At 42.7% G+C, this 23961-nt stretch overlaps 1 protein-coding gene across 3 annotated transcripts; it reads left to right on the top strand.

Moving 5' to 3' along the window:
• The first annotated feature begins 692 nt into the window (after positions 1-692).
• On the top strand, positions 693-23463 carry PRDM1 (PR/SET domain 1). Of its 3 annotated transcripts, none has more exons than XM_029944055.1 (7): positions 694-975; positions 2572-2811; positions 9280-9399; positions 12947-13199; positions 18409-19508; positions 19983-20111; positions 20485-23463. In XM_029944055.1, the coding sequence occupies exons 1-7, from the start codon at positions 934-936 to the stop codon at positions 21055-21057; spliced, it is 2457 nt and encodes an 818-aa protein (XP_029799915.1). In that variant the 5' UTR covers positions 694-933; the 3' UTR covers positions 21058-23463. The 3 variants fall into 3 exon arrangements, with proteins under 3 accessions (XP_029799917.1, XP_029799915.1, XP_029799916.1); XM_029944056.1 differs by lacking the exon at positions 694-975 and adding an exon at positions 2184-2292; XM_029944057.1 differs by lacking the exon at positions 19983-20111 and having other exon boundaries at positions 693-975.
• The last annotated feature ends 498 nt before the right edge of the window (positions 23464-23961 follow it).

Here is a 23961-nt window from a genome sequence, read left to right on the forward strand (position 1 = left end):
TCTTTAACTGTGAAACCATTAATGCCCTACACTTTGCTTACAGGCGCTCCTCAGAAGTCTGGTTGTGGGTTTGGGAGGGAGAGCAAAGGCGAAGAAATTTTAATCTGTAGGCTTATAACTTTTCCCTATTTCCCTATTTCCTAAATGGTTGAAAGAGGGAAGTTAGTTCTGCCGAACATGAATGTATTTCAGTTAGCAGGAGTAATGGAAGCTGACAAGTTTTGGCGGGGGGTGGGGGGGTGCATTTCACGGGCCAGAGCTGGGGGATTAGACAGCTACATTTCATTACATCACATGCAAAAATAATTTCGCATGCTCCTTCAGGTAAATTTTGTATATTCTTTAAAGTGTGGATTGGAGCCGGGGAACTACAACATTTTGAGGTAATTTTTAGGTATCTCTTAATTGAAGGAATGTGCGCCCCTTAGCCTCGGCAGGAAAGAGGGCGGGCTGAGTATTTAGAATACAATACAGCCCGAGTAAACGTTGAGGTTAAGTCTTTCAAAGGGAAGTAAGAAGATTCCAAGTAAATGTTGAAATTCACATGCGAAGAGAGGAAGCTCCGGGCGGCTCGCGATCCGGGGGAAAGCCCTGGGCAGAGCTCCGCGAGGCTCCGGCGAGTTCAGGTATGGCCACGCCCCCCTTCAGCAGCTGGTGGGAGTGAATCAGACGAATGGGAAATCTGCTGCAGGGAGGGGAAAGGAGCCTCCGGTCTGGTTAACACAGACTGAAAGTGCTGCAGTGACACTCAGCCCTCCAGTGCTGCGGAGAGGCAGAGCGGCGCGCGGCACCTGTCCGAGGCGGAGAGCCTGGACGCGGGCGCCGGGGCGGCCGTGGAACAGAAGGGATCGCCGTGGTGCGCGTCCGTGCTCAGCCCGCCAGGGGACGCGGAGGAAATGCGGACTGTGTAGAGATGAGCGACACTTATCTCCGATGTTGGATATTTGTTTGGAAAGACGTGTGGGTACGACCTTGGTAAGGAACTTGAGCTTGTTTTTCATTCTGAAATGGATCAGAAATTGTTGTTGTTGCTGCTGCTGCTGTTGTTAGCGTAGACGCAGTAGAAACCAGAACTGCTTCTGCTTTAGGGCTCTTAGAACTGTCAAACATTTATAAGACTTTTTCCTTATGAATCATTAACCCTTTCAGTTCTAGGCATAATTGTCAATTCATTGAAATTTCGATGGTGGCTCATGTCCACCCCCGTCAAAGTAACTACGCCGGGTTGGCTTTATTTTTAAACTTTGCTATATTTTCACATTTGGCATCATGACTGTACTTGTGGGAACTAAATAAAAATAAGCAAGTTTGCTTAAGTCGTAGCAGAGGAAAGCCAACTTTTCATCTGACTTCTTTTGAAAAGAGCATCATGTTTAGGGAAGAAATAGAAGAATGTAAAAGCCACCTTGAAGGACTTCCGCAGAGTGCTGTGTTTACATTCTAAGGTGGACACGTTCTTACATGGAAATGATACCCACGTTCCTACCTTTTTTTTTTTTTAAATCAAACGTTGTCTGTATGGGAAAACATCCCAGAAGTTGTTTACCTTTTTTTCTCTGGAAAGCACTTTTCCCGAGTGCAAGGGGGGATTTGCGGGAATATCCTTATCAGTTTACAAGTGGAAGCAGTGCTTGTCCTCGGAGCCTTCTATATTTGTTATAAGTTTAGTTACAGTAAACTGAAGCACATCAGTGACTTCTGGGAATTTGTACACTTTCAGATTTAAATGGAAAGTGCTATTTGTAGCTGAGGGCTCCTGAAAAAATTCTCTCCAGGGAATGCTATTGAACAGTTTTTATGCTTTGTTTTTGCTTTTTAAACATTTGGCTTGAGATGCCCACCAGCCCGAGGAAACTGCCAGGAGTTTTCCCTCTTCGCCCATTTTTCCTCCTCTTTTTCCTGTGCTCCGAATCATTTCTGAAAAGCTGCAGCCCAGTGATGCTGGCAGGATGCAACCCTTTGAGTCTCCCGTGTGAGAGGATGAAAGGGAGCGCACAGCAGAGGAGGGGGGGCGGGTGGCGAGTTGTTTTGAAAGTTGTTTTGCGTTGGGAGCTGGTGGGAAAGTTCAGTCTTCCCCATTTGGAAAAGGCCGGCTGGGTTCCGCTCCTGCCTCACACGCGCTTTCCATTTTTAGCTTCATTCAGAGGCAGACAGAGCTCCTTCCTCTTCCTCTCCTTGTTTGTGACACTTTTCTGAGGCAGCTTTTCCACAGCGCTGAGGGTCTGGCGGCCATGACCCCAGGCGTTCTGGGACGTCGGACCGAGCGCCCACAGCATTTTTCTGCTGTGAGAGGTAAAGCAGGGATTGTTTGGAGGTGTTTCTTTTCTTTAACCCACCACCCCTCCCAGAGGAGGCTGCCAGTCTGTCTTTTTTTAAAAACTAAGTAAGAGTAGCATTTTAAAACCTCACTTCTTCAAGGCAGTCTTCTTTATATGTCTTTTTGGCTCTTACTCAACTGTACCAAGCACTCTTGCATCTGCTTTTAAAGTCCTCAGACTACTGTATTAGTCATAGCCTCTCACGGGGAGCCACAGGACAATGGGGATTAAAGGCCTTTCTCTTCCCTTCCAGGCTGCCCCAAAGTGTAGCTCCAGCGCTGTGAGGCTTCAAGGGTTGGCCGACGGGACCATGAAAATGGACATGGAGGACGCAGATATGACTCTGTGGACAGAGGCTGAGTTTGAAGAGAAGTGTACATACATTGTGAACGACCACCCCTGGGACTGTGGGGCCGACGGAGGGACTTCAGTTCAGGCAGAGGCGTCTCTACCAAGGAATCTGCTTTTCAAATATGCCACGAACAGCAAAGAGGTAAGCCTCTGGTTTATTGCCGAAGAAGATTGGCACCTGACGCCAAATCTCCCTCCTTGCCCTTGTGGCCTCCTATATCCATGAGACTCTGTAAGTATCAATAATTAATCCATCACTTAATTCCCTTCTTTCATTGCTTTCTCTTTCCCGAAGTCTGTCCTTCTCATTTCCTGCAGTTCTTCACTGCTCCATACCATACCAATTAGTAAACAGTTCAGTCTTTTGGTGAGTTGACACATCTTGGAAAAGCTGAATTGCAGAACGGAGGTGGGCAAAATTGACAGTGACCTTCCAGAAAGCCCCTGTCCACCTCAGACTCCCTGACTCCTAGCGCGCCCTCCCCCCCATTGTATGGTAGCTTCTGAGGAAGAAAACTTTTCCTTAGGGGGGGGGGGGAAAGTTCTTCATGTTTCTTGTGTCTCCTTTTGGTCATAAGATGGCTTTATTCTTTTTAATGAGCCAGCTTTATTAGCTGGGTTTCTAAAATTATTCTCAAAACCTTGACGTGTTTATGAACTGAAGTGATGGTATAGACCAAGAAGAGGTTCGTGTAAAAGTGTCCTCTGTCCGGATGACTTCAGAGCTAACCACTGTGTTTATCTGCGGCAACTCCTTTGCTCTGGCTGGGTTGGCAGGCCGATTCTCACTGGCCTCTGAAGTGGGTACACCCTTTGTTGTTTCAAAGGGGCTGGAAACCCAAACTTGGAAGGAGCAAAGGATTTGTGTTTACCCTTTTATATAACGATTATAGCGAGGCGTGATGTTTAGCTGTGAAATAACTTGCAGAACCGCCTCTTGTTTTGAGAATTCGGCTACTGCTGCTGTTCTTACTAGTGCATAGCTGAGCTGAGTTGAGGGAATCCACCCCCCCAACAGACGTCCCCCCACCACTACTACCGTAGGTTACCGTCACTTCCATCGCTGTCTTCAGAAAGAAGTGATTCCTTGCTGTAGGAATCCATCATTTGATACTGGGACAGTCATTAGAGCCACATCAGATCACTTTCCTCCTTCCCCAAGCAACAGTGTTTGAAGGAGTCAGGGAGCCTGTTTGGGAAATACTTTGTCTCTTTCCTGTTTGTGTCTGAGTTCAGTGTTTTTGGTGAGGGGGAGACACAGCTGTCTAAAATTAAATAGAGCAACCTCTGCTTTGAGTTTCATTAAAGCTTAACCATTTTTTCCCCTGGTGGAAGAATGGAGGCAGATTTTTTTTAAAGCAAAATTTAAATTGGAGTTGTACATGAATGTTACCAAAAATTTAACCCCCAGAGGTCAGCCTTAATTCCACCTCTTTCTGAAAGTAACCCTCTTCTCAATAAGATACAGCCTGTGGAATCAATGTAGGATTTGTTTGGCTATTTAAGGTTTGGCAGTAGTTTGAAAAGGTGTAGTGTGTTTCTTCCCATATCACATTTGACCAAATACCAGTCCGTCCCCAGGGTTCATTTTGGGGCTCTGTGGCCCTGTCCTGCCCATTGTTTTGAAATAAAGATCTCTGTCCTGATGGGTCACCTTTGGCTTTTAATCCTACAGTGTTCTTCTCGGCTCAGCTCTCAGCTTGTTTTTCAGTTTCCATCATTCTGCTTAAAATCATAGCTAAATAAAGGGATGCCCTCAGATCGTCCGTCCAAGGTTCAGAAAGATAGTCACTTACCCAAGACGTATGGTGAGAAGCCGGAGCAAAGACTAGGAGCAAAGTCCTCAGACTTCCCCAGCCACTGCTTCTTGATTATGCTACACCGGCCCCTCTTGGTGTCACTGTGGTTTTAGTTACCGTCTTTACACCTTTCAGACTGATCCTTTATTAAGCTTCTTTGGGTTTTCTTTTTTTGGGTGGTTTTTTTTTTTTTTTTTTTTGGTTTTTTGGTCTGAACGTATAACTTCCTAATTCAGTATGTTCACGCAGCATCTGTGTCCCTAAAGAGGGTCTTTCAAAAGTAACCTCATGCGAGGTCAGGGTCCTCCCGTTCTATTTTCCCACGTCAGCTCCTAATCATAAAACCAACTTACATGTAATACTGTCTTACACTTACTCTGGAATTTGTACCTGTTCTTCTGTTTCTTTCTTCCTTTTTCCACTTTGGGATAGGTCAGTTTTCTTAAGGTGGTGAAAGAGTCCTGGGGAATTGAGCCATTGAGGGTGTGATACCTGCAAACCAGTTCTAGAACAGAAACCTTCAAGATTGATGAAATGTTTACATTATCATTATTCAGTTAGTTCTTTCAGTCCCACCAGCCATGGAAAGAAGAAAAAAAAAAAGCTTTCTATGTGGGGTTTTTATCTCACTGATTTATCTTGCCCTTTTTTACATGTTTTCATTTAAATAGATGTTACATTATGTACTGTTGTGCTGACATACGGGGGGAATTTTTTTAACAAGACCATTTTTCATTATGAATTTCTGCTATGTGTCAGCACCTTTTTTTTTCTTTGGGTTTAAAAACAAAACATACAAACCATATTTCTGATCTTGCCCCTCATTTTTAGATTTGGTTTAGAATCATTCTGCACCTTTAATGAGGCTGTTCTTACTTCCTATTTCCAGAACTCAAACCAAATATAGACCTACTATTCAAAACTTTTAGAACTTTTTTTAACTGATAGGTCATTCTTTTAGGGGGATTTTCCCCTTGTCCTCCTGAAATAATCTTTTGTGAATACTTGAATACAGCAAGATCAATTTAAAGATTTATGTTTTAGAAGCAGTAGCCTGTATTGAGTTTGCTTGTATTCAAGGGGCGCGGTGGCTGTGAGTCTGACCTCCCAGAGGCATGCAGTGATACACATCAGGCCAATGATGGGGACTCACTCAATGTCTATTTTGATTGAAGTCCATTATTAACTGAAGCCATCTGTAAAAAGTATCTCTCCATAACATGCAATTCCCTCTTCTTCATACTGCCTTTTATTTGTGAGACAATGTACCATGTTTCCTTTAAAGATAATTATGGAGGAAATCTTCCAAAAACATCTCCCATCCATCCCACCCCCTTTATAAAAAAGGGAAGCAAACTGCAAGCTTTTGAACACTACAGAGTTCTAGTTATTTCAATGCAAATATCCTTGTCTTTAAAATAGAATTTTAATCGAATAAATCATTTTTATGGGGGACAGATCCAGGAAGGGGGAAAGATAGCTAGTAATTTAAATCATCTTAATGTAATTTGAGGTGACGATGCTCATACCACATTTAAACCTGAATAAGGCTTCTGCTTAAAGCCCACTGCTATGAGTGTGTATTTGTATATTCCTTAAAGAAGAAATTGCTTTAAAAAAAAAGTTTATATTCTCCTTGATATCAGACTTTGATTCAGCAACCCCCATCCTAAGTTGTGAAATCTTCATGTTGTGTAATGAAAAACAAGCCCCCCCCCTTTTTTTTATCTGGAAGCCTCAGACATCAGGGTGTGTCCTGTAACTGAGGTCACAGACAGAGACAGATCTGGCAAAGTGGTGGAAGGGCTGGCCCTCAACAGAATGCACAGTATGGAAGAGCTTGGCCGGAGGCAAGAGAGGGGACAAGGAAGTATGAAGGCCAGCATCTTCTCCCTGATAGGGTGGTGGGAGGCACACAGCAGCCTGCCCAGAGTAGTAATTCTTTAGGACCCTGGTCAGTTCCTGTGAAGTTTCCTTCTTGATCTAGGTAAACGCGCTCTTAATTAGTCTTTTTAGCACTGTGAAATCCAAGGCACACACCAGGTTCCTCTGTATCATGTGCTTGCTCCAAGGATAGAATGTTGTTGGCTAGGATTCACATCTGGATCTTTCTAGGGCCAGGGGGAGAATATGACTAGATCTTCCACTTCCCATTAAAAACGACGTTGGTTTCTATTCCCCCTCCAGAGTTACCTAGCTGAGTACTGTAATCTTAAAATTGCAGCTTGTATGCTCTCTTTGAATAATGTCTTAAACATGGATTTGAGATAAAGGTATTTATCCTGTATTAAAAAGTGCTGGACTGGGAATGGATATAGATGGCATATAAGCTATATAATTCCTTCCAACCTTGAAATTCTGTGATTTTGCTTCTCTGTTTATCCACTTTTGTGAGTTTATATGTTCTCAATAGCTCTGTGTATAATAGGAACTTAAAATAATAGCGTTCTGTCTCACTTGTAAAGTTAATCTAATACTGAAGGCTCTTTGGCTCTTTTTTTATTTACAAAATTTTCATAGACCTCTCTTCCACCACAGACCCTCCTCTTTTTAATTGTTCTCCTGTCTTGCTTGCTTTAATTGCATTTGTAAAGTTATAAATGGCAAGTACTAGTGACTTTACTATACTTGTACTCAAACAGGTGCTAGGTGGCTATTTCTCCTGAAAATTCTTTTGTGGGAACAAGATTCTATCAAAAGTTTTTGGCCATAAGAAAATTGTGTGTGTTTTCTTAGTATAAGATAGATAGATGAGAACCAAGAGACCCATTGGTTAAAAAAAGAGCAGTTCGAAAGAAAAAAACCTGACCTCAATATAATACTACTTGTTGGTAATCAAGCTCTGACTCCCAAGACACTGTCTGCAGGAGACTATAATTTAAAACAAAGTTGATGAACCAGTTGAGTACCTTTCTTTAAATTACTGCTTTAAAGTAGATATGTTGAAAATATCAACTGCTAATTATTGGCTCACCAACAAATGACATTTGTTTTTCCTGTTTGTTATTTTAATGTTATGGAATAATCACTCAAATGTGAATGCCAAATGATTTGTGTACCATATAGGTCAATTCCATGAATTTTTCAAATTAATTATGTTCAATAATGTAGCATAAATAATGAGCCTCTGAAGACGTAAGTCTACTTCAGCTTTAGTACATATTTTTATCTCAAGACTGTTCTGAGGTACTCCTGTCCCCAGTCGTTTTACTGCCAACAAATACCAATAATGATGAACTGTATTGAAAGGGCACATAGATGTAAATGAAGGCAGAGGAGGGGGATGAAATGAACATCTGCTTTTTTCAGCTCTCTGCCAGAAATTCATAAAGTACCAAAAATAACATTTCAGCTCACAACCTTGTTTCAGCTTGTGTTAGGTGTAGGAAATTTTCTTTTTTCCTTTTCTTTCTTTCCTTTCTTCCTTTCTTTCTTTCTTTCTTTCTTTCTTTCTTTCTTTCTTTCTTTCTTTCTTTCTTTCTTTCTTTTCTTTCTTTTCTTTCTTTCTTTCTCTTTTCCTTCTCTTTTCAGTCTGAGTATGCTCCACTGAGGCCTGTATATTGAATACTAAATTGTTAAAAAAAAAAATCATTGAGTGATAAGAAATATGCAGGAGAAAGATTAGACTTTACAACCACGTAGATGTGCTTATTCCACATCCATTTAAACAGGTTTAAATTCTTGATTGAGATTTATTGAGGTATCCATGTACATCACAACCAAAATCTCCATCCACTGTGAACATTTACTGATACATATATTGAGACCTGCCATGGCAGGTACACAAGTATGCAAGAGCCACTGGGCTTAGTAAAACCTGGAGATAAATATTCTCTTTTACCTCGCCTCTTGGACCATTTCAGTAAGGTATTCAATAAGTAAGAAGTATTCAGTTTTAGAGAAGAAAAAAATAAAAATGGGAAAGTGACTGAATAAAAACCAAAACAAAACTGTAACTGCAAAATGTTGCAGAGGACTACTTACAGAGTTCTTTTGAATAGTGATGAATTGCTTCCTGATTCATGGTTGGTGATTTTTTTCACTCCCTTAAAGAAATTTACGATCAAGGAGGAACTGGCAGAGTTAACATGTTTCTTTAGCAAGGCTCTGGAGTGATACATCCAGTCTGAGAAGGTCATTTCCTAGAGCCCACAGCTCTCCTTGGTATAAATTCCATTTCAAAGGATGACTTTTGACCACTGTTGAGTAGAAGATGCTAGAGGAGAACAAAGTTACTTGAAAGATCTTTCTTCTATTAAAGAGAACTTATAAAAAAAAAAAAGCCTCATCTGGAATGAAAAAACATATAATGTGTTTTGCTTCTGGTTCCTTAGGTCTTTGTGGAACAACCAAAAAGCATTATTTTGGTTTCTGAGGTTAAAACTATTTTATTCTCCTCAAGCATGCTGTGTTTATGGTTTGAGAGAGAAGGAGAAATAAGAAACTAGGAGCAGGCTGAAATAGTTTACTCTTGACTGTCTAATTCTGCAGTATCTGGTTCTAAAATCAGGTAAACAGAATGGTTACCTTCTCTGTTCTTCTGGCATGGAAAGTAATAATAAAAATAAAGTACCTGCAGTTACCGGAGAATAATCCTTCAGACGATTTTAATGCGTGGTTGGGTATTTGCTTATGATCCGGCAGTTTGAAGGATGGCCTTCCCCTAAGATGAAGCTTGTTGGCACCACTGACATCTGCTCTCTAGATCATAATTTTGTCATTTTTGATTGTATTACCACTTGACAATTCAATTAAAAATTTAATTAATATTATACAATTAAAGTAATTACCTCATGTTTTACTCTCTATAGGTTATTGGAGTAGTGAGTAAAGAATACATACCAAAGGGAACACGTTTTGGACCTCTAATAGGTGAAATCTACACCAATGATACTGTTCCTAAGAACGCCAACAGGAAATATTTTTGGCGGGTAAGTAGAGAAAATTTTTTCAGACTCTTTAAGAATTAAGGGAAAAATGGAGCTAGAATTGCTGGGTCGCTTCCTTTTCCAATCTGTACTAGGGCTCACCAGAACATCAGGGCGCCTGCATTGTAAGCAAATGTGATTGAAACTGGTTAAATGTCTGGCTCGAGAAAAGCAGCCTGTCGTTGATTAGGGATGGAGATATGGACTGTACCTGAATCTTAATTTTTGCAATTCATTAGAGCTTTGTGATGAAAGGAAACAGTTTGCTGCTTGCTTCAAGGGTAGGTTCATTTGCATTTCTCTGCAAGGAAGTAGTAATGAGTCACCAAGCCTTAGATTTCACCCCTTCTTGATTTCTTGCTGAGTTAACTTTAATTGAATGGAACAGTAATCGTAAATGAATTAGCTTGAAAATAAATGCTGTTAAGGAAGGATGGGTGGAAGATGCCACTAGGGGAATGGAGATGACCGGGACTAGTCGTGCATCTGCACACAAAACTATTAGATGTGACAGTATGTACATTCCTCCCATAGCATAAGGGAAAGGCTTACAGTCATGGGAGAGCACAAAGGTCTGGCCAATACAATTTCCTTTGGAATATCAAGATTGGAAAGGACCTCAGAGATGAACTAATTAGATGGAGTTTTTGAGTAAAAGACTCTGAATTAGAAGGGAACAGAGGAAACAAATTGGACTGCTTTCGATTTTCCCATAGACCTCTAGGATCTCCAGTTTCTCAATTAGAAAATAAGAATATGCTTCTTAAATTTAAAAGTAATTTTTTATACATACTTGCGAAAATGAACCTGACTACTGGGTTTTAAGAAACACCTGCATGGTAACAACAAAAACTGGATTATACTTATTTTGGCCAGTATTTACCAAGGTGCCTGTATCTTTCAGACAAGTGTCCTTTTAAAAAGCTTCTTTTGGGGATCATTCAGAAGCTGTTTTTTTTTTAAATTCAGGAAGTTTGTTTTTTTAGAAGTTTATTTTACTATTTTTCAAACAAGAGAGAATACTAAGAATTGTTCACTAAGAAATGTGTGCTTACAATTTTTACTTAATAATCACACATGCTTGGGGCACCTGGGTGGCCCAGTCAGTTGAGGGACCGACTCTTGATTTCAGTTCAGGTCATGATCTCAACAGTTTGAGAGATTCAGCCCCACATCTGGCTCTGCACGGACAGTGGGGAGCCTGTTTGGGATTCTCTCTCTCCCTTTCTTTCTGCCCCTCCCCCACTCATTCGCAAGCATGAGCCTGCATTCTCTCTCCAAATAAACTTTTTAAAAAATCTTTAAAAAAATAATTACACATGCTTAAAATATGTTTACTTCATGACTTCTAATGGGTAAAATGTCAGTGAGTGCATTTTTGCCTTTCTTGCCAATATAATCTTCTCAGAAATGAGCCACAGAAGTATGTAATTCTTGGAGTCAAAGGTCTGAATTAACATTCCAGCATAAGACTTAATGATGCGCGGTCATCTTTTAAAAAGGCAAGAAATACCTAAGAACCTCCTATCTCTGTCCCAGTTCTCTGGTTCATTAAAGACTCACTATAAGTAACTGAAATATTTTCTTTGGGAGGACTTATTTGAATCAATCTTTCACATACAAAGGATATTGTAAGCGAGAACTCCCCACATGTTGTTAAAAGCATCCCAATTTTGCTGGCAGGAGTAGGAACATCTGTTGTAGGGAAAGAAAAACTTTCATGCAAATTACACAGGCAAAAAAGGAGGGATGTTCGAGTTGAGAAACCAGTGACATTTCTTGTAACTGTACTATGAGTCAGCACATTTTTAATCTTCCTGATAATATATGACAATGTAGTGAGGTAAGAGAGAGCAGTGTTCATTTGACGTATGCATTATTTTATTTTTATGTGTGTATGTATGACTTCATGACTTTGACATTTCTGTCTTTTAAATGAGGATACAGTAAATTGTAGTCCATGGAAGCTGACTGGAATCTCATGCCCGTAGCTTTAGAAAGCAGTCTCCGCCCAGCGACGAGTGCAGAGCAATGGAACCCCATGTTCCTGGAAGTTTGCACATCAGAGTAAACAAACTTGAAAACCCCTCTTGATAGCAGAATTCACCCAGCCTTGTTCCATTTTCTCTTAACAAAACACACCGCAAAAGCTCTCACAAGCTGCTTTGATGAAGCCACATGTATTTCCCCCTTCACAATTTACAGGAAGTTACTCTTAAAAGAAAGTGATTCTGGTGTTTACTGCCCGTGTTAAAGGGCCAGAGTTCCTTTTTGTTTCTGATAACGTTTGAGTGAAATAACAGAAACGATTTATAGACTATCATAGTCCGCAGGTGACTAGGAACAAAGCAATAACGTGCTGTCCGGTTACAGCAAAATTTCTGCTATGAAAAGTGCCCTAACTACATGAAGACTACAAGTTGCAGATAACCAGGTATTGATTATAGACTTATAAGGAGATTTCTTAAGTCTAAAGAAAAATGTGGTCCATCTTAAAAAGAGGGAGAGAAGAGAGGGAAACTTTCTGTGGAAGGGGTAGGAGTCTGTTTCTAAAGTAGTTTCAGCAAGATTGTAGGTTTTAATTTTTCCTCTTCTTACCTCTGCCTTTTTACGGAGTAGCCTGAGTGCATCTGTTAACCAGAAGTAGTAGTGCTGTGGGGGCAAACTGAATTCTTCATTATGCGTTGCCTTTAAAGAACAACATAGCTTCTTCCTGTTCTTTTTTGAAAAACGCGTGCCTATGGTCCTGTGAGTGGTGTTTTAGCCAACCACCCTTCAGATAAGAGGGTTCCCTCTCCCCTCCTTTGGCTTGAAAGAAAAGCACAAGGCCGAACATGTTTATCAAGAGGAAAAGTGACTTCTCAGTAGACTGTCAAATTCTGGCTTCTGTCCCTGCGCTCACTTTGTGATGGCAGGTGAAGTTCACCTTTGCCCCACCCAGTGTTTCCACAAAAAGGCAGGGTTCCAAGTATTCATATGAACAAGTGTTACTTCTGGACTTGGAGGCTTGGGGGTGGAGGATGTTTGCATAGTTTAAGCCTTGGGCGGGGGTGTAGGAAACGGCAAGTACAGAGGCCATAGAAAAAGCTAAGAGACTCAGTTTGACGTATTCAGTTGACTTGGTCTTCTACCCAGTGACTCAAAGCATTAAAAGTCAGCATAATCAGAACTAAAGTTAGTAGCATCGCCCATTTGCCATTCACCGCTGTAGCAAGAGTAATACTCTTCTGGTGGTTTGGTCCGCCTGAGGCAGCTCCTTAAATGAAATGTTGTGTTTCATTCTTCTGTTGTTTTTCCCCAAACATGAAAAGACGATAAAACCGAAATGGAAAAGGTAACTGACAAAGTGTGCCTTACCTGTTTCCCCCCTTACTTCTGCTGATTCAAGACGACTGTGGCTAAACCAATTTCGTTCTTTTTTCTAACTAGGCAACAGGGAATGAGAAAGCACACGGGGTACTTGCTGTGTTTATTCTTCGAGGTGCTGGGGAAGCTTTCCATTGCTTTGGGGCTGACTTTCTTTTACACGTCTGTCTTTTAATTTGGACAGATCTATTCCAGAGGGGAGCTTCACCACTTCATCGATGGCTTCAATGAGGAGAAAAGCAACTGGATGCGCTATGTGAATCCTGCACACTCTGCCCGGGAGCAGAACTTGGCTGCATGTCAGAACGGGATGAACATCTACTTCTACACCATTAAGCCCATCCCTGCCAACCAGGAGCTTCTTGTGTGGTATTGTCGGGACTTTGCAGAAAGGCTTCACTACCCTTATCCTGGAGAGCTGACAATGATGAATCTCAGTAAGTGGATTATAGAAGAAAAAAAAAAAAGTAAAATAAAAAATGCCAGTAATGTCAGTTCTGCCCCTATGAGCTAATGACATGTTGTTTAATTATATGGCTTCATTTTTGGGCCAAGTAGGTGGCTTAAACAAGGGACTAGGAAAAGTGAAAAAAAATTTTTTTGAGTCCCTGTTTCCCATTATGAAACTCGACCATGTAAAATGTTAAAAGCTATTTTGAGTGTTTAATTCAGAATGTTACAGGAAGAGATCTATATCCAATTCTAATCCTTCTAAAAGTGGGCAGTAGGTGTGTAAAGGGTTTGGTCCTGACATGCCTAGTATTTAAGATATAGCACTTGCTTGTGGTGATTTGTTGGTGCTTAAAATGTGTGTTGAAATATTGTAGAGATGCACATTTGGTTATCAACTCATGGTCTGATGTAGAATATCCAGGATTTTCTAGAAAAACTCACAGCTAGAATTTTTAAAATATTCTTCTAAGGATTTTATATCTTACCTTCCTTCCTTATGGCAGAAACCTACTCATAATTCTCTAATCTCATCAGTATTACAGTAGTCCCTTATCACTTTTAGTTTTTTTTTATTTTTAAAGTTTATTTATTTTGAGAGAGAAGGCACAAGTGGGAGGGGCAGAGAGAGAATCCCAAGCAGGCTCTACACTGTCAGTACAGAGCCCCACTGGGGGCTCAAACCCACAAACTGAGATCATGGCCTGAGCCAGATGTTCAGCCGACTAAGCCACCCAGAGGCCCCTATCACTTTTTTTTTTTTTTTTTAAGAAAATAGGTAGGATGAATATGTGACACTTAAAGTAAGGTGATTTTTTTTTCTTTTTTTCCTCATCACTTTAACAAATTCTCAGTTCTTAGGTTTATAAGCTTTTACTTTTTTATTTGACTATAGTTCATGTCTTAACCTCTCTGGAAAGAGCTACCTCATTTTAGTCATCCTCAAGTGATCTGTAGGAACAGTTTAAGAATTACCACGAAACCCCAGTCTGCTGTAATTATGGTTATATGTTCTCAGTCAGGTTGTTCAATTTTAAGGAAGTTTTTAACATTAAATCCTTCTGGTTTAAAGTTTTGGCATCTAAATTATGAAATCTTTGTAACTGTTTTGGTATTATTTCAAACTTACCGAAGAATTACAAGAATAGTACAAAGAATTCCCTGGACATACCAACTATTGATAATGAGGTCTCACTTGCTTTATCTGAAGTCTAAATTGCTTTAGTTCACAGTTTCACCTTTGAAACATTTGGAATGAATGTTAATTTTAACATAAGTTAGAGTTTTTACTTTAACTTTAGGACCAGCTAACAAACCAATTACTTGTACTCATCAGGTATAAGCCAACTTTATAGCTATTTGATGTTCATTTCACGCTGTCTAATTTACTTGATCTCCCTAGGATCTCAATACTGTGTTTGTAGTTTTCTGAAAAGGTGGGGCTGCAAAAACAGTAACCTCCCTCATAGGATCACCTTTTAGGTTTGCATTCATGGTCCTCTCTCTCGCTCGCTCGCTCGCTCTCTCTCTCTCTCTCTCTCTCTCTCACACACACACACACACACACACACACACACACAATCACCGCACCGTTGAGCTCAGGAAGAGGTCTTCGAATAACTGGAAATGAGCTGGCTTCCAACCTGAGCATAAGGGGTGAATCAGGTCCTGACCAGAGGGGTCTGTTCTTTTCCCTCATGTCTCTTCAGAGCTCCCAAGAGTCTATCGAATGTGCCGAGCCATTCAGCTGTTTGGGCATCTGTGCCTGCCCGGCCCACTGCCCAGGGCCTGGTGTAGAAGACCACTTGTATCCCAGCAGATCTCTCACTAGAGCAGGTGGGAGGAAGGTGTGCTGCTTCCTCCTGACCTTCTCAGCATGGCAGGTCACTTCGTCTTGACGGTCCCCTTATACTCCTTGAGCTTAATCCTTCATGGAAAAAAAATCCTTCATGGATTAGGAGAAAGACCTTGGTGTCTTGTTGTTGTTGTTTTCTAAAACAGTAACCCATTTGAAGTGACCCACCCCAGTGACTGCCCCAACCATGAAGAAGCTTTCTCACATACACCCTTCACCTGTGTGGTTTCAAATGCCCTGCATTTTTATTCCCTGATATAAGGCTTTGCACAGTATTTAAAATTCAAGTGCTAAACTCTTTGTGTACAGAGCAACTTGCATGTATGCTGCAAAATGACACTTTCTTTCCCACAAATGTCCTTTTTTGTTTAGGCAGAATTTTTCCTAAATGGCAGTTTAACATTTTCAGATACCCTTTCCTTGTCCAGTATTCATAGTCAAGAATGAGAATGAACAATAACCAGTCACGTTAAGCCAAGACTCCTGCTACAGATTGTGAAACCAGTTGTCCTAGGTGTGGTAGCTGATGATTGAGCCTCTGATCAGGAAAATTTCCACTATTTCATCAGGCCTAATAGGTAGATTGTGTCTTCAAATGAGTTGTGTTGGGTTTCCATGCTTCAAGCACAACAGAGGTCTGTGCCAGAATCTCCGTGAGGACTTTAAATGGCAGTGATGGTTCCACTGGTAGAATTTTGAGAAGAGATTCGAATTAAAATGGAGGTAAAGAATAATAAGTAGCCAGGAATCACAAATTGTCATTTTTTTTTTTTAAAACAAAAGGAGTAGAAACTATTAAATTTAACTCTTAACCCCTCACAAGTTATTTGGTAATTTTTTTCCTATGTATCTAACCAACCCATCTAGAAAACAGTTGACCAAATTATAGACTTCTAAATGTTAATCTGCTTTCTCAGTTTCAGTTGAAAACAGACTTTGTTTTGCCTACTGCAGAACTTCTAGGTTCTTTCTTGTAGTCTTGGGGGTTCTTATTATAGATCGAAAATGTGAGTCGGCATAATTAAGCCATTCAGAGCCTTCAGAAGCAGTTCACTCTTGAAATGACTCCGTCCGCCTACAACCATTTAAGATTTAAGAACAAAAACAGATCTTGATTTTCTTCTTCATGTTAACTCAAGCTGCTGCTGAGTGGGAGAGTCAGAAATGACACCAGCTCTACTGATTACTCAGCTGCTGAAGGATGATTTTTTAAAATGTACCTTCACATAGACAGAATCCATGACTTCCACCTTAGAAGATCGTAGGGGCCTGTCGTTTCCCTCTGGATACTGTTTTAGAAGATACAAATTGATTTCTATGAAGGCAGACATTTACTGTGGATTTACTCTATGCCACACCCTGTGCTAATATGTATTTTGCATAGAAAACTATCAATTCTGATTTTCCTATCATTTGGCCTAATCTTTAGATCTGTTTGCAGCTTAATAACTGAATTATCGGAGTGCCTAGTGAGAACACCTGACAAAATATGAGGGACAGTGCTCCTGATGGACTCCTTCTTGCTTATAATTTTAATCTTTTGATTTAGAAATGAGAGTATTGAAGCCACCGGAAATAAGATTCAGGTGTAATTTGCCACATAAAAATGGCAGAAACTTAGGACAGTGAAGTTTCTGTTTGTTCATTTTATTAGGGTGACATCTTTTTTTTTAATATGGGCCTACATGGTGCCTCCAAATTGTTCTTTTTCACTGCCATAAAATTCCTTCCTGTGGCTATGCGATGCCTCGCCTATCAGTTTTCCAACTTCGTTGTCTCTCTTCCTTTACCATTTCAGCTTTAAAAAACAAAAGTGACAATTTGAACTTCCTGCCTGCTGGGCCTCACTGAAAGACTGATATTGGCCCGATAAGGGGTTATTTATTTTGGTTTAGTGGCTTCAGAAATCCCTCTCCCTCAACAAGCTTTCCATCACTGCCCCCATCAGCATCTTCCCTGATAGTGTCCTGGCTGTGTTTATTCTGGGGCTGCTGGCTCACCCGGGAGTAACTGATAACAGCTAGCAGGAGATAACATTCTCCGAGGGCCTCTCAAACTGGAATCGAATCCCTCAAGTCTGTCAGCCCAGAGAATGGATTTGAAGAGTTCAGAATCTGGACTTCCACAGAGTTCATTTCTAGACCTATCAGATATCAGGCCTGGAGTGCTTTCTCAGTGAAATCAAACGGAAACTTTTTTTTTTTAAGACGACGAATGATACTTTTACAGAGGCTTCAGCATGGTCCCCCAAACCTGTCCTCTTCCGATGCTGAGGCCAAGAGTCCCCTGCCTCCCAAGGCATCGGCACACAGGGGAGGGCTTATGCCTTCAACACACTCCTACTCATGGGGCAATTGTTCAGTTGGAATGATCGCCCCTCTGATAAGCAGAGCTCCAGCGAAGTAGAGTTCTGTTTTACTTTTGATTTCCAGGGAAGGCTGAGCATGGGGAGGTTTTGGTGTTCCCTGCTCTGACTGGTGTTTTCCCAGAGGCATCATTTGTTCCGTGTGTTTGGAGGTGCAGGGCTAGGGATGGCCCAGAGAGTCTGGAACTGTCCTCTTTGCTGCTGTTCCTAAATAGTGTATTTACCGAGTAATAATATAGAATAAATGCTTTTCATCTTAGCTGCCTGTTTTCTTTGGTGCTCTAAGTAATTGGACTGGCTGGGGAAGTGCCTGTTGTGGTTTGGCAGAGAGGAGTATGTCACGCCTTGTGATTCCAAGGGACAGCACTGCTGGGAGCCTGGGTAGACCAGAGCCTTGGTGCCTTTGCTGTGCTGTTAGAAAATTGGAGGGGAAGGGGTGGCATCCACATTGCTAATCTGGCTATTTAGCACAGGCAGTTTGAACAGGGTTATCAAATTCGTATTAAACAAGAATCGAGGCGAAAACTGATGACTGCTTGTTACTTGAAATGAGTCTTAATCTTTCACATCTAGTTCACAGGGTGTGCTGATTTCCTTTCCGTATACTGTGAACATCAGAATGACTTTTATTAGCCTCTGACACCCCCACCCCAGGATTTTTCCACCCCATTTTAATGGAAGCTCTCCTATTCTAGCTTGAACAGCACTTTGCCATCATACGGTTTTTACTAGTAGAAACAGAAAAATCCAGATGGTGCTCTTCGTTTGAGATGCTGCCTCTGTCCTCATTCTGATGAGAAGGAAACGGAGGGGTGTGTTTAAGTGGCCCCGAGCCTTCTAGAATGAGAGGGCGTTGAGAAGCAAGGTGTCTCTCGCTTGTGGCCAGTTGGCACAAGTTTTCTCCAGGAGAGCCCAGCTTTGGAAATTTCACTTCAGTTCTCTATAACCCTGAGTAACCGTCCATTCTTTATTTCAGCACAAACGCAGAGCCATCCGAAGCCGCCGAGCACCGAGAAAAGTGAACTGTGCCCCAAGACAGTCCCAAAGAGAGAGTACAGCGTGAAGGAAATACTGAAATTGGACTCCAACCCCTCCAAAGGAAAGGACTGCTACCGCTCCAACATTTCACCCCTCCTCCCGGAAAAGGACACGGACGACTTCCGAAAAAACGGGAGCCCCGAAATGCCTTTCTACCCTCGGGTCGTTTACCCGATCCGGGCCCCTCTGCCGGAGAGCTTTCTGAAAGCCTATGGGATGGAGAGGCCGACCTACATCACTCACTCCCCCATCCCGTCCTCCACGACCCCGAGCCCCTCGGCGAGAAGCAGCCCCGACCAAAGCCTCAAAAGCTGCAGCCCGCACAGCAGCCCAGGGAACACCGTGTCGCCCCTGGCGCCCTGCCCTCCAGAGCACCGGGACTCCTACGCCTACTTGAACGCCCCTTACGGCCCCGAAGGCTTGGGCTCCTACCCCGGGTACGCGCCGGCCCCGCACCTGCCCCCCGCCTTCATCCCCTCCTACAACGCCCACTACCCCAAGTTCCTTCTGCCCCCCTACGGCGTGAATTGCAACGGCCTGGGCGCCATGGGCAACATGGGAGGCGTGGGCAACCTGGGCCTCTTCCCCCGGCTGTACCCCGTCTATGGCGGCCTCCTGGGCGGCGGCGGCCTGCCGCACCCCCTGCTCAGCCCGGCCTCCCTGCCCAGCTCGCTGCCCTCGGACGGAGCCCGCAGGCCGCTGCAGCCCGACCACGCGCGCGAGGTGCTCGTCCCGGCGCCGCACAGTGCCTTCTCCCTCCCTGGGGCGGCCGCCAGCATGAAGGACAGGGCGAGCAGCCCCACCAGCGGGTCGCCCACGGCGGGCACCGCCGCCTCGGCGGAGCACGTGGTGCAGCCCAAAGCTACCTCAGCGGCGCTGGTGGCCCCCGGCAGTGACGAAGCCATGAATCTCATTAAAAACAAAAGAAACATGACGGGCTACAAGACGCTGCCCTATCCCCTGAAAAAGCAGAACGGCAAGATCAAGTACGAATGCAACGTGTGCGCCAAGACGTTTGGCCAGCTCTCCAATCTGAAGGTAAGCCGTGCAGCGCCGGGCTGCCTGCCAGTGCGCCTGCGCTGTCCCAATGCGCCCTCCTACGCGCCTGCGCACCTGTGCTTTGCTCCCTTTGCGCAGGTGGTGAGGTGTGTTTTCAACAGTTAGGAGACCCGGGTGAGAAATAGCCAATGGAGGGCAGGATAGGGGGAAGGTTATCTCTGGCTGTGTGGCTTAGGCCTAATTACCTCTTGGCTATTTTCTTCTGAATAGTGAGACTGGGGTTTGAACTAGAAGATCAGTTTAGAGGCCTCCTGGCTGGTGACTTTTGTCCCTTTCATTCAAACAAAACAAAGCGTTCTGAAAACCTTGGGGCTCTACTTGTTCGGCTTCAGCTTTATCCCGATGGTTTTCTTAAGATGTTTCCATCATAAGTGCCCGAGTCCTTGAGCTGGCAGACATGTGAGGTCTTAAGGCAGACCTAGAGCTGGGCTAACCCCCTTGGCTTCTTTCCAGGTCCACCTCAGAGTGCACAGCGGAGAACGGCCTTTCAAATGCCAGACTTGCAACAAGGGCTTTACTCAGCTGGCCCACCTGCAGAAACACTACCTGGTACACACGGGAGAGAAGCCACATGAATGCCAGGTGGGCAGTGTTTTCTGGGAGAAATGTTAACCTCTGTAGAACATGTCTGAGGTGTGCCCTCCGAATGTCATATAGCCAGTAGTTTAAAGCAACAGGAGAATTCTGCCTTGCCACCTGCCGGTAGCCCTACATCTGCTGGTGAGCCAATATGGTGACACAGCCAGCTTCCAGTGGGTGGAAAATGGCAGGTAAACACCTCCTCGTGTGCTGTGTGCCCACATCTCCCTGTTTGCTTAATGCCACACCATAGGTGCCACAGGGAGGCTTCTCGCTTCACAGGTTGCTGGGCGTTGGTATGTAAGCTTGCCCTTCCCATTGGCAACTGTTAATCTTCCGGTCTTCCCATCTCTGCCCTCCCCCCCGCCCCCCGTAGGTTTGCCACAAGCGATTTAGCAGCACCAGCAATCTCAAGACCCACTTGCGACTCCACTCTGGAGAGAAGCCCTACCAGTGCAAGGTGTGCCCTGCCAAGTTCACCCAGTTTGTGCACCTGAAACTCCACAAGCGCCTACACACCCGGGAGCGGCCCCACAAGTGTGCCCACTGCCACAAGAGCTACATCCATCTCTGCAGCCTCAAGGTCCACCTGAAGGGGAACTGTCCTGTGGCCCCCGCCACCGGGATCCCTTTGGAGGACCTGACCCGGATCAACGAAGAAATCGAGAAGTTTGACATCAGTGACAACGCTGACCGGCTAGAGGACATGGAGGACAACATTGATGTGACCTCCATGGTGGAGAAAGAAATTCTGGCTATGGTCAGAAAAGAGAAAGAAGAGACTGGCCTGAAAGTGTCTTTGCAAAGAAACATGGGGAATGGACTCCTCTCAGGGTGTAGCCTTTATGAGTCATCAGACCCGTCCCTCATGAAGTTGGCTCACAGCAACCCACTACCTCTGGGGCCTGTAAAGGTCAAACAGGAAACAGTAGAACCAATGGATCCTTAAGATTTTCAGAAAACAAAAAGTGTTTTGTTTCTTAACTTATGACTTGGCAAGTCAGGGTGCCTGTAGCGAATACTTGTACATAACTCCAGTGCTGCAAAGCTCTCCTGACGGCAGAGGGTTTCCCCTCACATCTCTGGAATAAAAGAAGGAACTCCAAAGTTACTGAAATCTCAGGGCATAAATGAGGCAAAGACGATATATATACATATTATATATACTTATTTACACCCCATCTATATATTTGAACCTGTGTATTTTGAATATTTGTGTGGATATGTTTGCATAGCCTTCCCATTGCTAAGACTATTGCCTAGCCATAATTATTTTTTCAATGATAATCCTTCATAATTTATTACACAGTTTATCGTTCAAAAAGCAATAATTAAAAAAGTTTACAATGACTGGAAAAATTTCTCGTAATTTGAGTTATAAATGTTATAGTTTTGTCTCGTGGCCATTCCTTGTAGATAATTTCTGCACATCCGTTTAAGTACTTAAGATTTAGTAAACAAATACATTACTTCAGTTGACCTCCCTCTGTAATAATGGTTTGAAAATGAGGTTTGGTGTTGCCAAAGTTAGACAGTTGATGTGTTAATTCTTAAGATCTGTCCTTTGAACAGCATTGTATAACTTGGGGGGATGTATGCAGAATTACCCACTAATAACTTAGGTAGGAGAAACAAGAAAGGGAATCTTGTATGTTTCCATAAGGTAGTTCAGATTCTCCCCCCCCCCCCCAAGTCATTGATTTACCAGAAAGGAGACAAGGCTTTGCCAACCTGTCTTCATCTCCAAAATGCAGGGACACCCCACCCCAAAGTCATGTGACCACCACATTCAGAGTGGTCACATGACATGCATCCCAGTGTATTATCTGAAAATGTGAATAAAACAAAATGCCATGTTTAAAACCACCACAAAATGTTCCCAAAGCACAGGTGGTTTTGTATGTGTGAGGTTCAGGGCTTGAGTCTGGGTGTTGTTGTTACTGGGGTTTTTTGTTGTTGTTGTTATGTCAAAATTGCACAAACATGGTGCTCTACCAGGAAGGATTTGAGGTAGATAGGCTCAGGCCACACTTTAAAGACAAAAAACCGAAAAACGGGTATTCTTGTTGTCTTAGGATAAAAGCAGGCAATGCGTGTTCCTAATCCCAACACATCAATTGTATTTTTTTCTGTAAGACTCAGATTTTCCTCAGTATTTGTCTTTTTACATTTTTGTGGTTAATTTAATTAAAGATGAAAGGGCATTGCAAAGTTGTTCAACAACAATTACCTCATTGAGTGTGTCCAGTAGTGCAGGTAATGATGTCTTATCTAATGATTTGCTACTCTAGAGGAGAAACTAAGCGTGCTCCAGAAAGATAGAATGTGTGCCATTCTGTCTTTTACTCTGCTAAGCCCAAAGATTACATGTCAGCATTCAAGGTGTAGCGAAGAATGATGTATATTTATAAATCTATTTATACCACTATACCATGTGTATATATATTTATAACCACTTAAATTGTGAGCCAAACCATGTAAAAGAACCTACTTTTCCTAAGGGCAAAAAAGAAAAAGACCAGTCCTTTCTGAGATTTTGCTTAACACCTGACCTCACAATCACATTGGTGAGCTTGGGCACCCCGTCACCATTGTAAGAGACCCTAAAACATTGGTGCAAAGGTGGGGGACTGCATAACAACAGGGAGAGAGAGTCCTCATTTTCCACCACTAAGGACAATCTAAGATGGCTTTGTTTTTATTTTGCCACATTATGAGTCTGTGGTCACACCCAAGTCCCAGAAATAGTCCCATTACTCGCTTTACCACTGTTAGCTTTTCTCTCTCTTCATTTCCTTCCTTCCTAAATAACTGATGCATCACTAATCAACCTGGTTTATATAATCAGCCTTTTATTGATGGCAACTAATGTCAACCTGCAGAAAAGAAGAACAAATTTAGGATAACCCAGGGAAACCTAAGAGCCTTACAGATCTGTTCCTGTCACTAGCAAAACTGACAATTTCTTTATGGATCAGAGTTTGACAAACACAGTCCTTAACTGTAGGTAAACCAAAGCACCATGCTCTGACACTGACACCAAATACTTTCTATTGTGCTCCTTTGTTCTTTGTCCCTTTTGTGCTTTCTTATTTGTGGGAATTTTTACCAAGACCTGAGACTTGATTCTCTTTACCATTTGACTTCCCCTTGTAGGCCTCTTACATGTGAATGTTGAGCCCACAATCAACAGTGGTTTTACTTTTTTTCCTCTAATCAAAGTTAAAACTGACCAAAGTTATTGGCTTTTTACTTTGCTAGAACAACAAACTATCTTATGTTTACGTACTGGTTTACATTGTTATTTATGTGCAAATTGTCAAAATGTAAATTAAATATAAATGTTCATGCTTTACCAATGCGTGTCTAGTGTCTTCGGTGAAAGGCCAGGGAAGCGACCTCTTAACCATACTATAAGGGGACACATTTGAACATGACACAGTTTACCTCTTTGCTGCCCTGCCCACCCTCCCTGGCAGCAAACGATTCCTTCATCTCCCACCTCCATCTGACACCACACTTGTGAGTGATTGAAGTGTTGATCTGTCTTCTCTCATAAGTGAATAGTGTAAGATTTTTCAATTAGGAGCTATAAAAGTGTTCTCTAAGGGAAGCATTTCAAACATTAGCCAGCAAGTGGGGAAAGATTTATTTGGTTTTGTCTGTCTGTTTTACCATGGGGTTGGCGATGGTAGGAAGACTTAGATCAATTCTGGAGATGCCTTCCTAGCCTTGTGCCTGTGGGTGTGTAGACCCGACCCACTCACGGATCAGAGGCCCTGAGGGAAGCCCTGGAAAGCAGGTTGAGGAATAGCGCTTTGCCCAGTGATGACATCTTTTCTGCTTCAGTAGC

This window comes from Suricata suricatta, chromosome 7, assembly GCF_006229205.1.
Source record: "Suricata suricatta isolate VVHF042 chromosome 7, meerkat_22Aug2017_6uvM2_HiC, whole genome shotgun sequence".
Lineage (NCBI taxonomy): Eukaryota > Metazoa > Chordata > Mammalia > Carnivora > Herpestidae > Suricata > Suricata suricatta.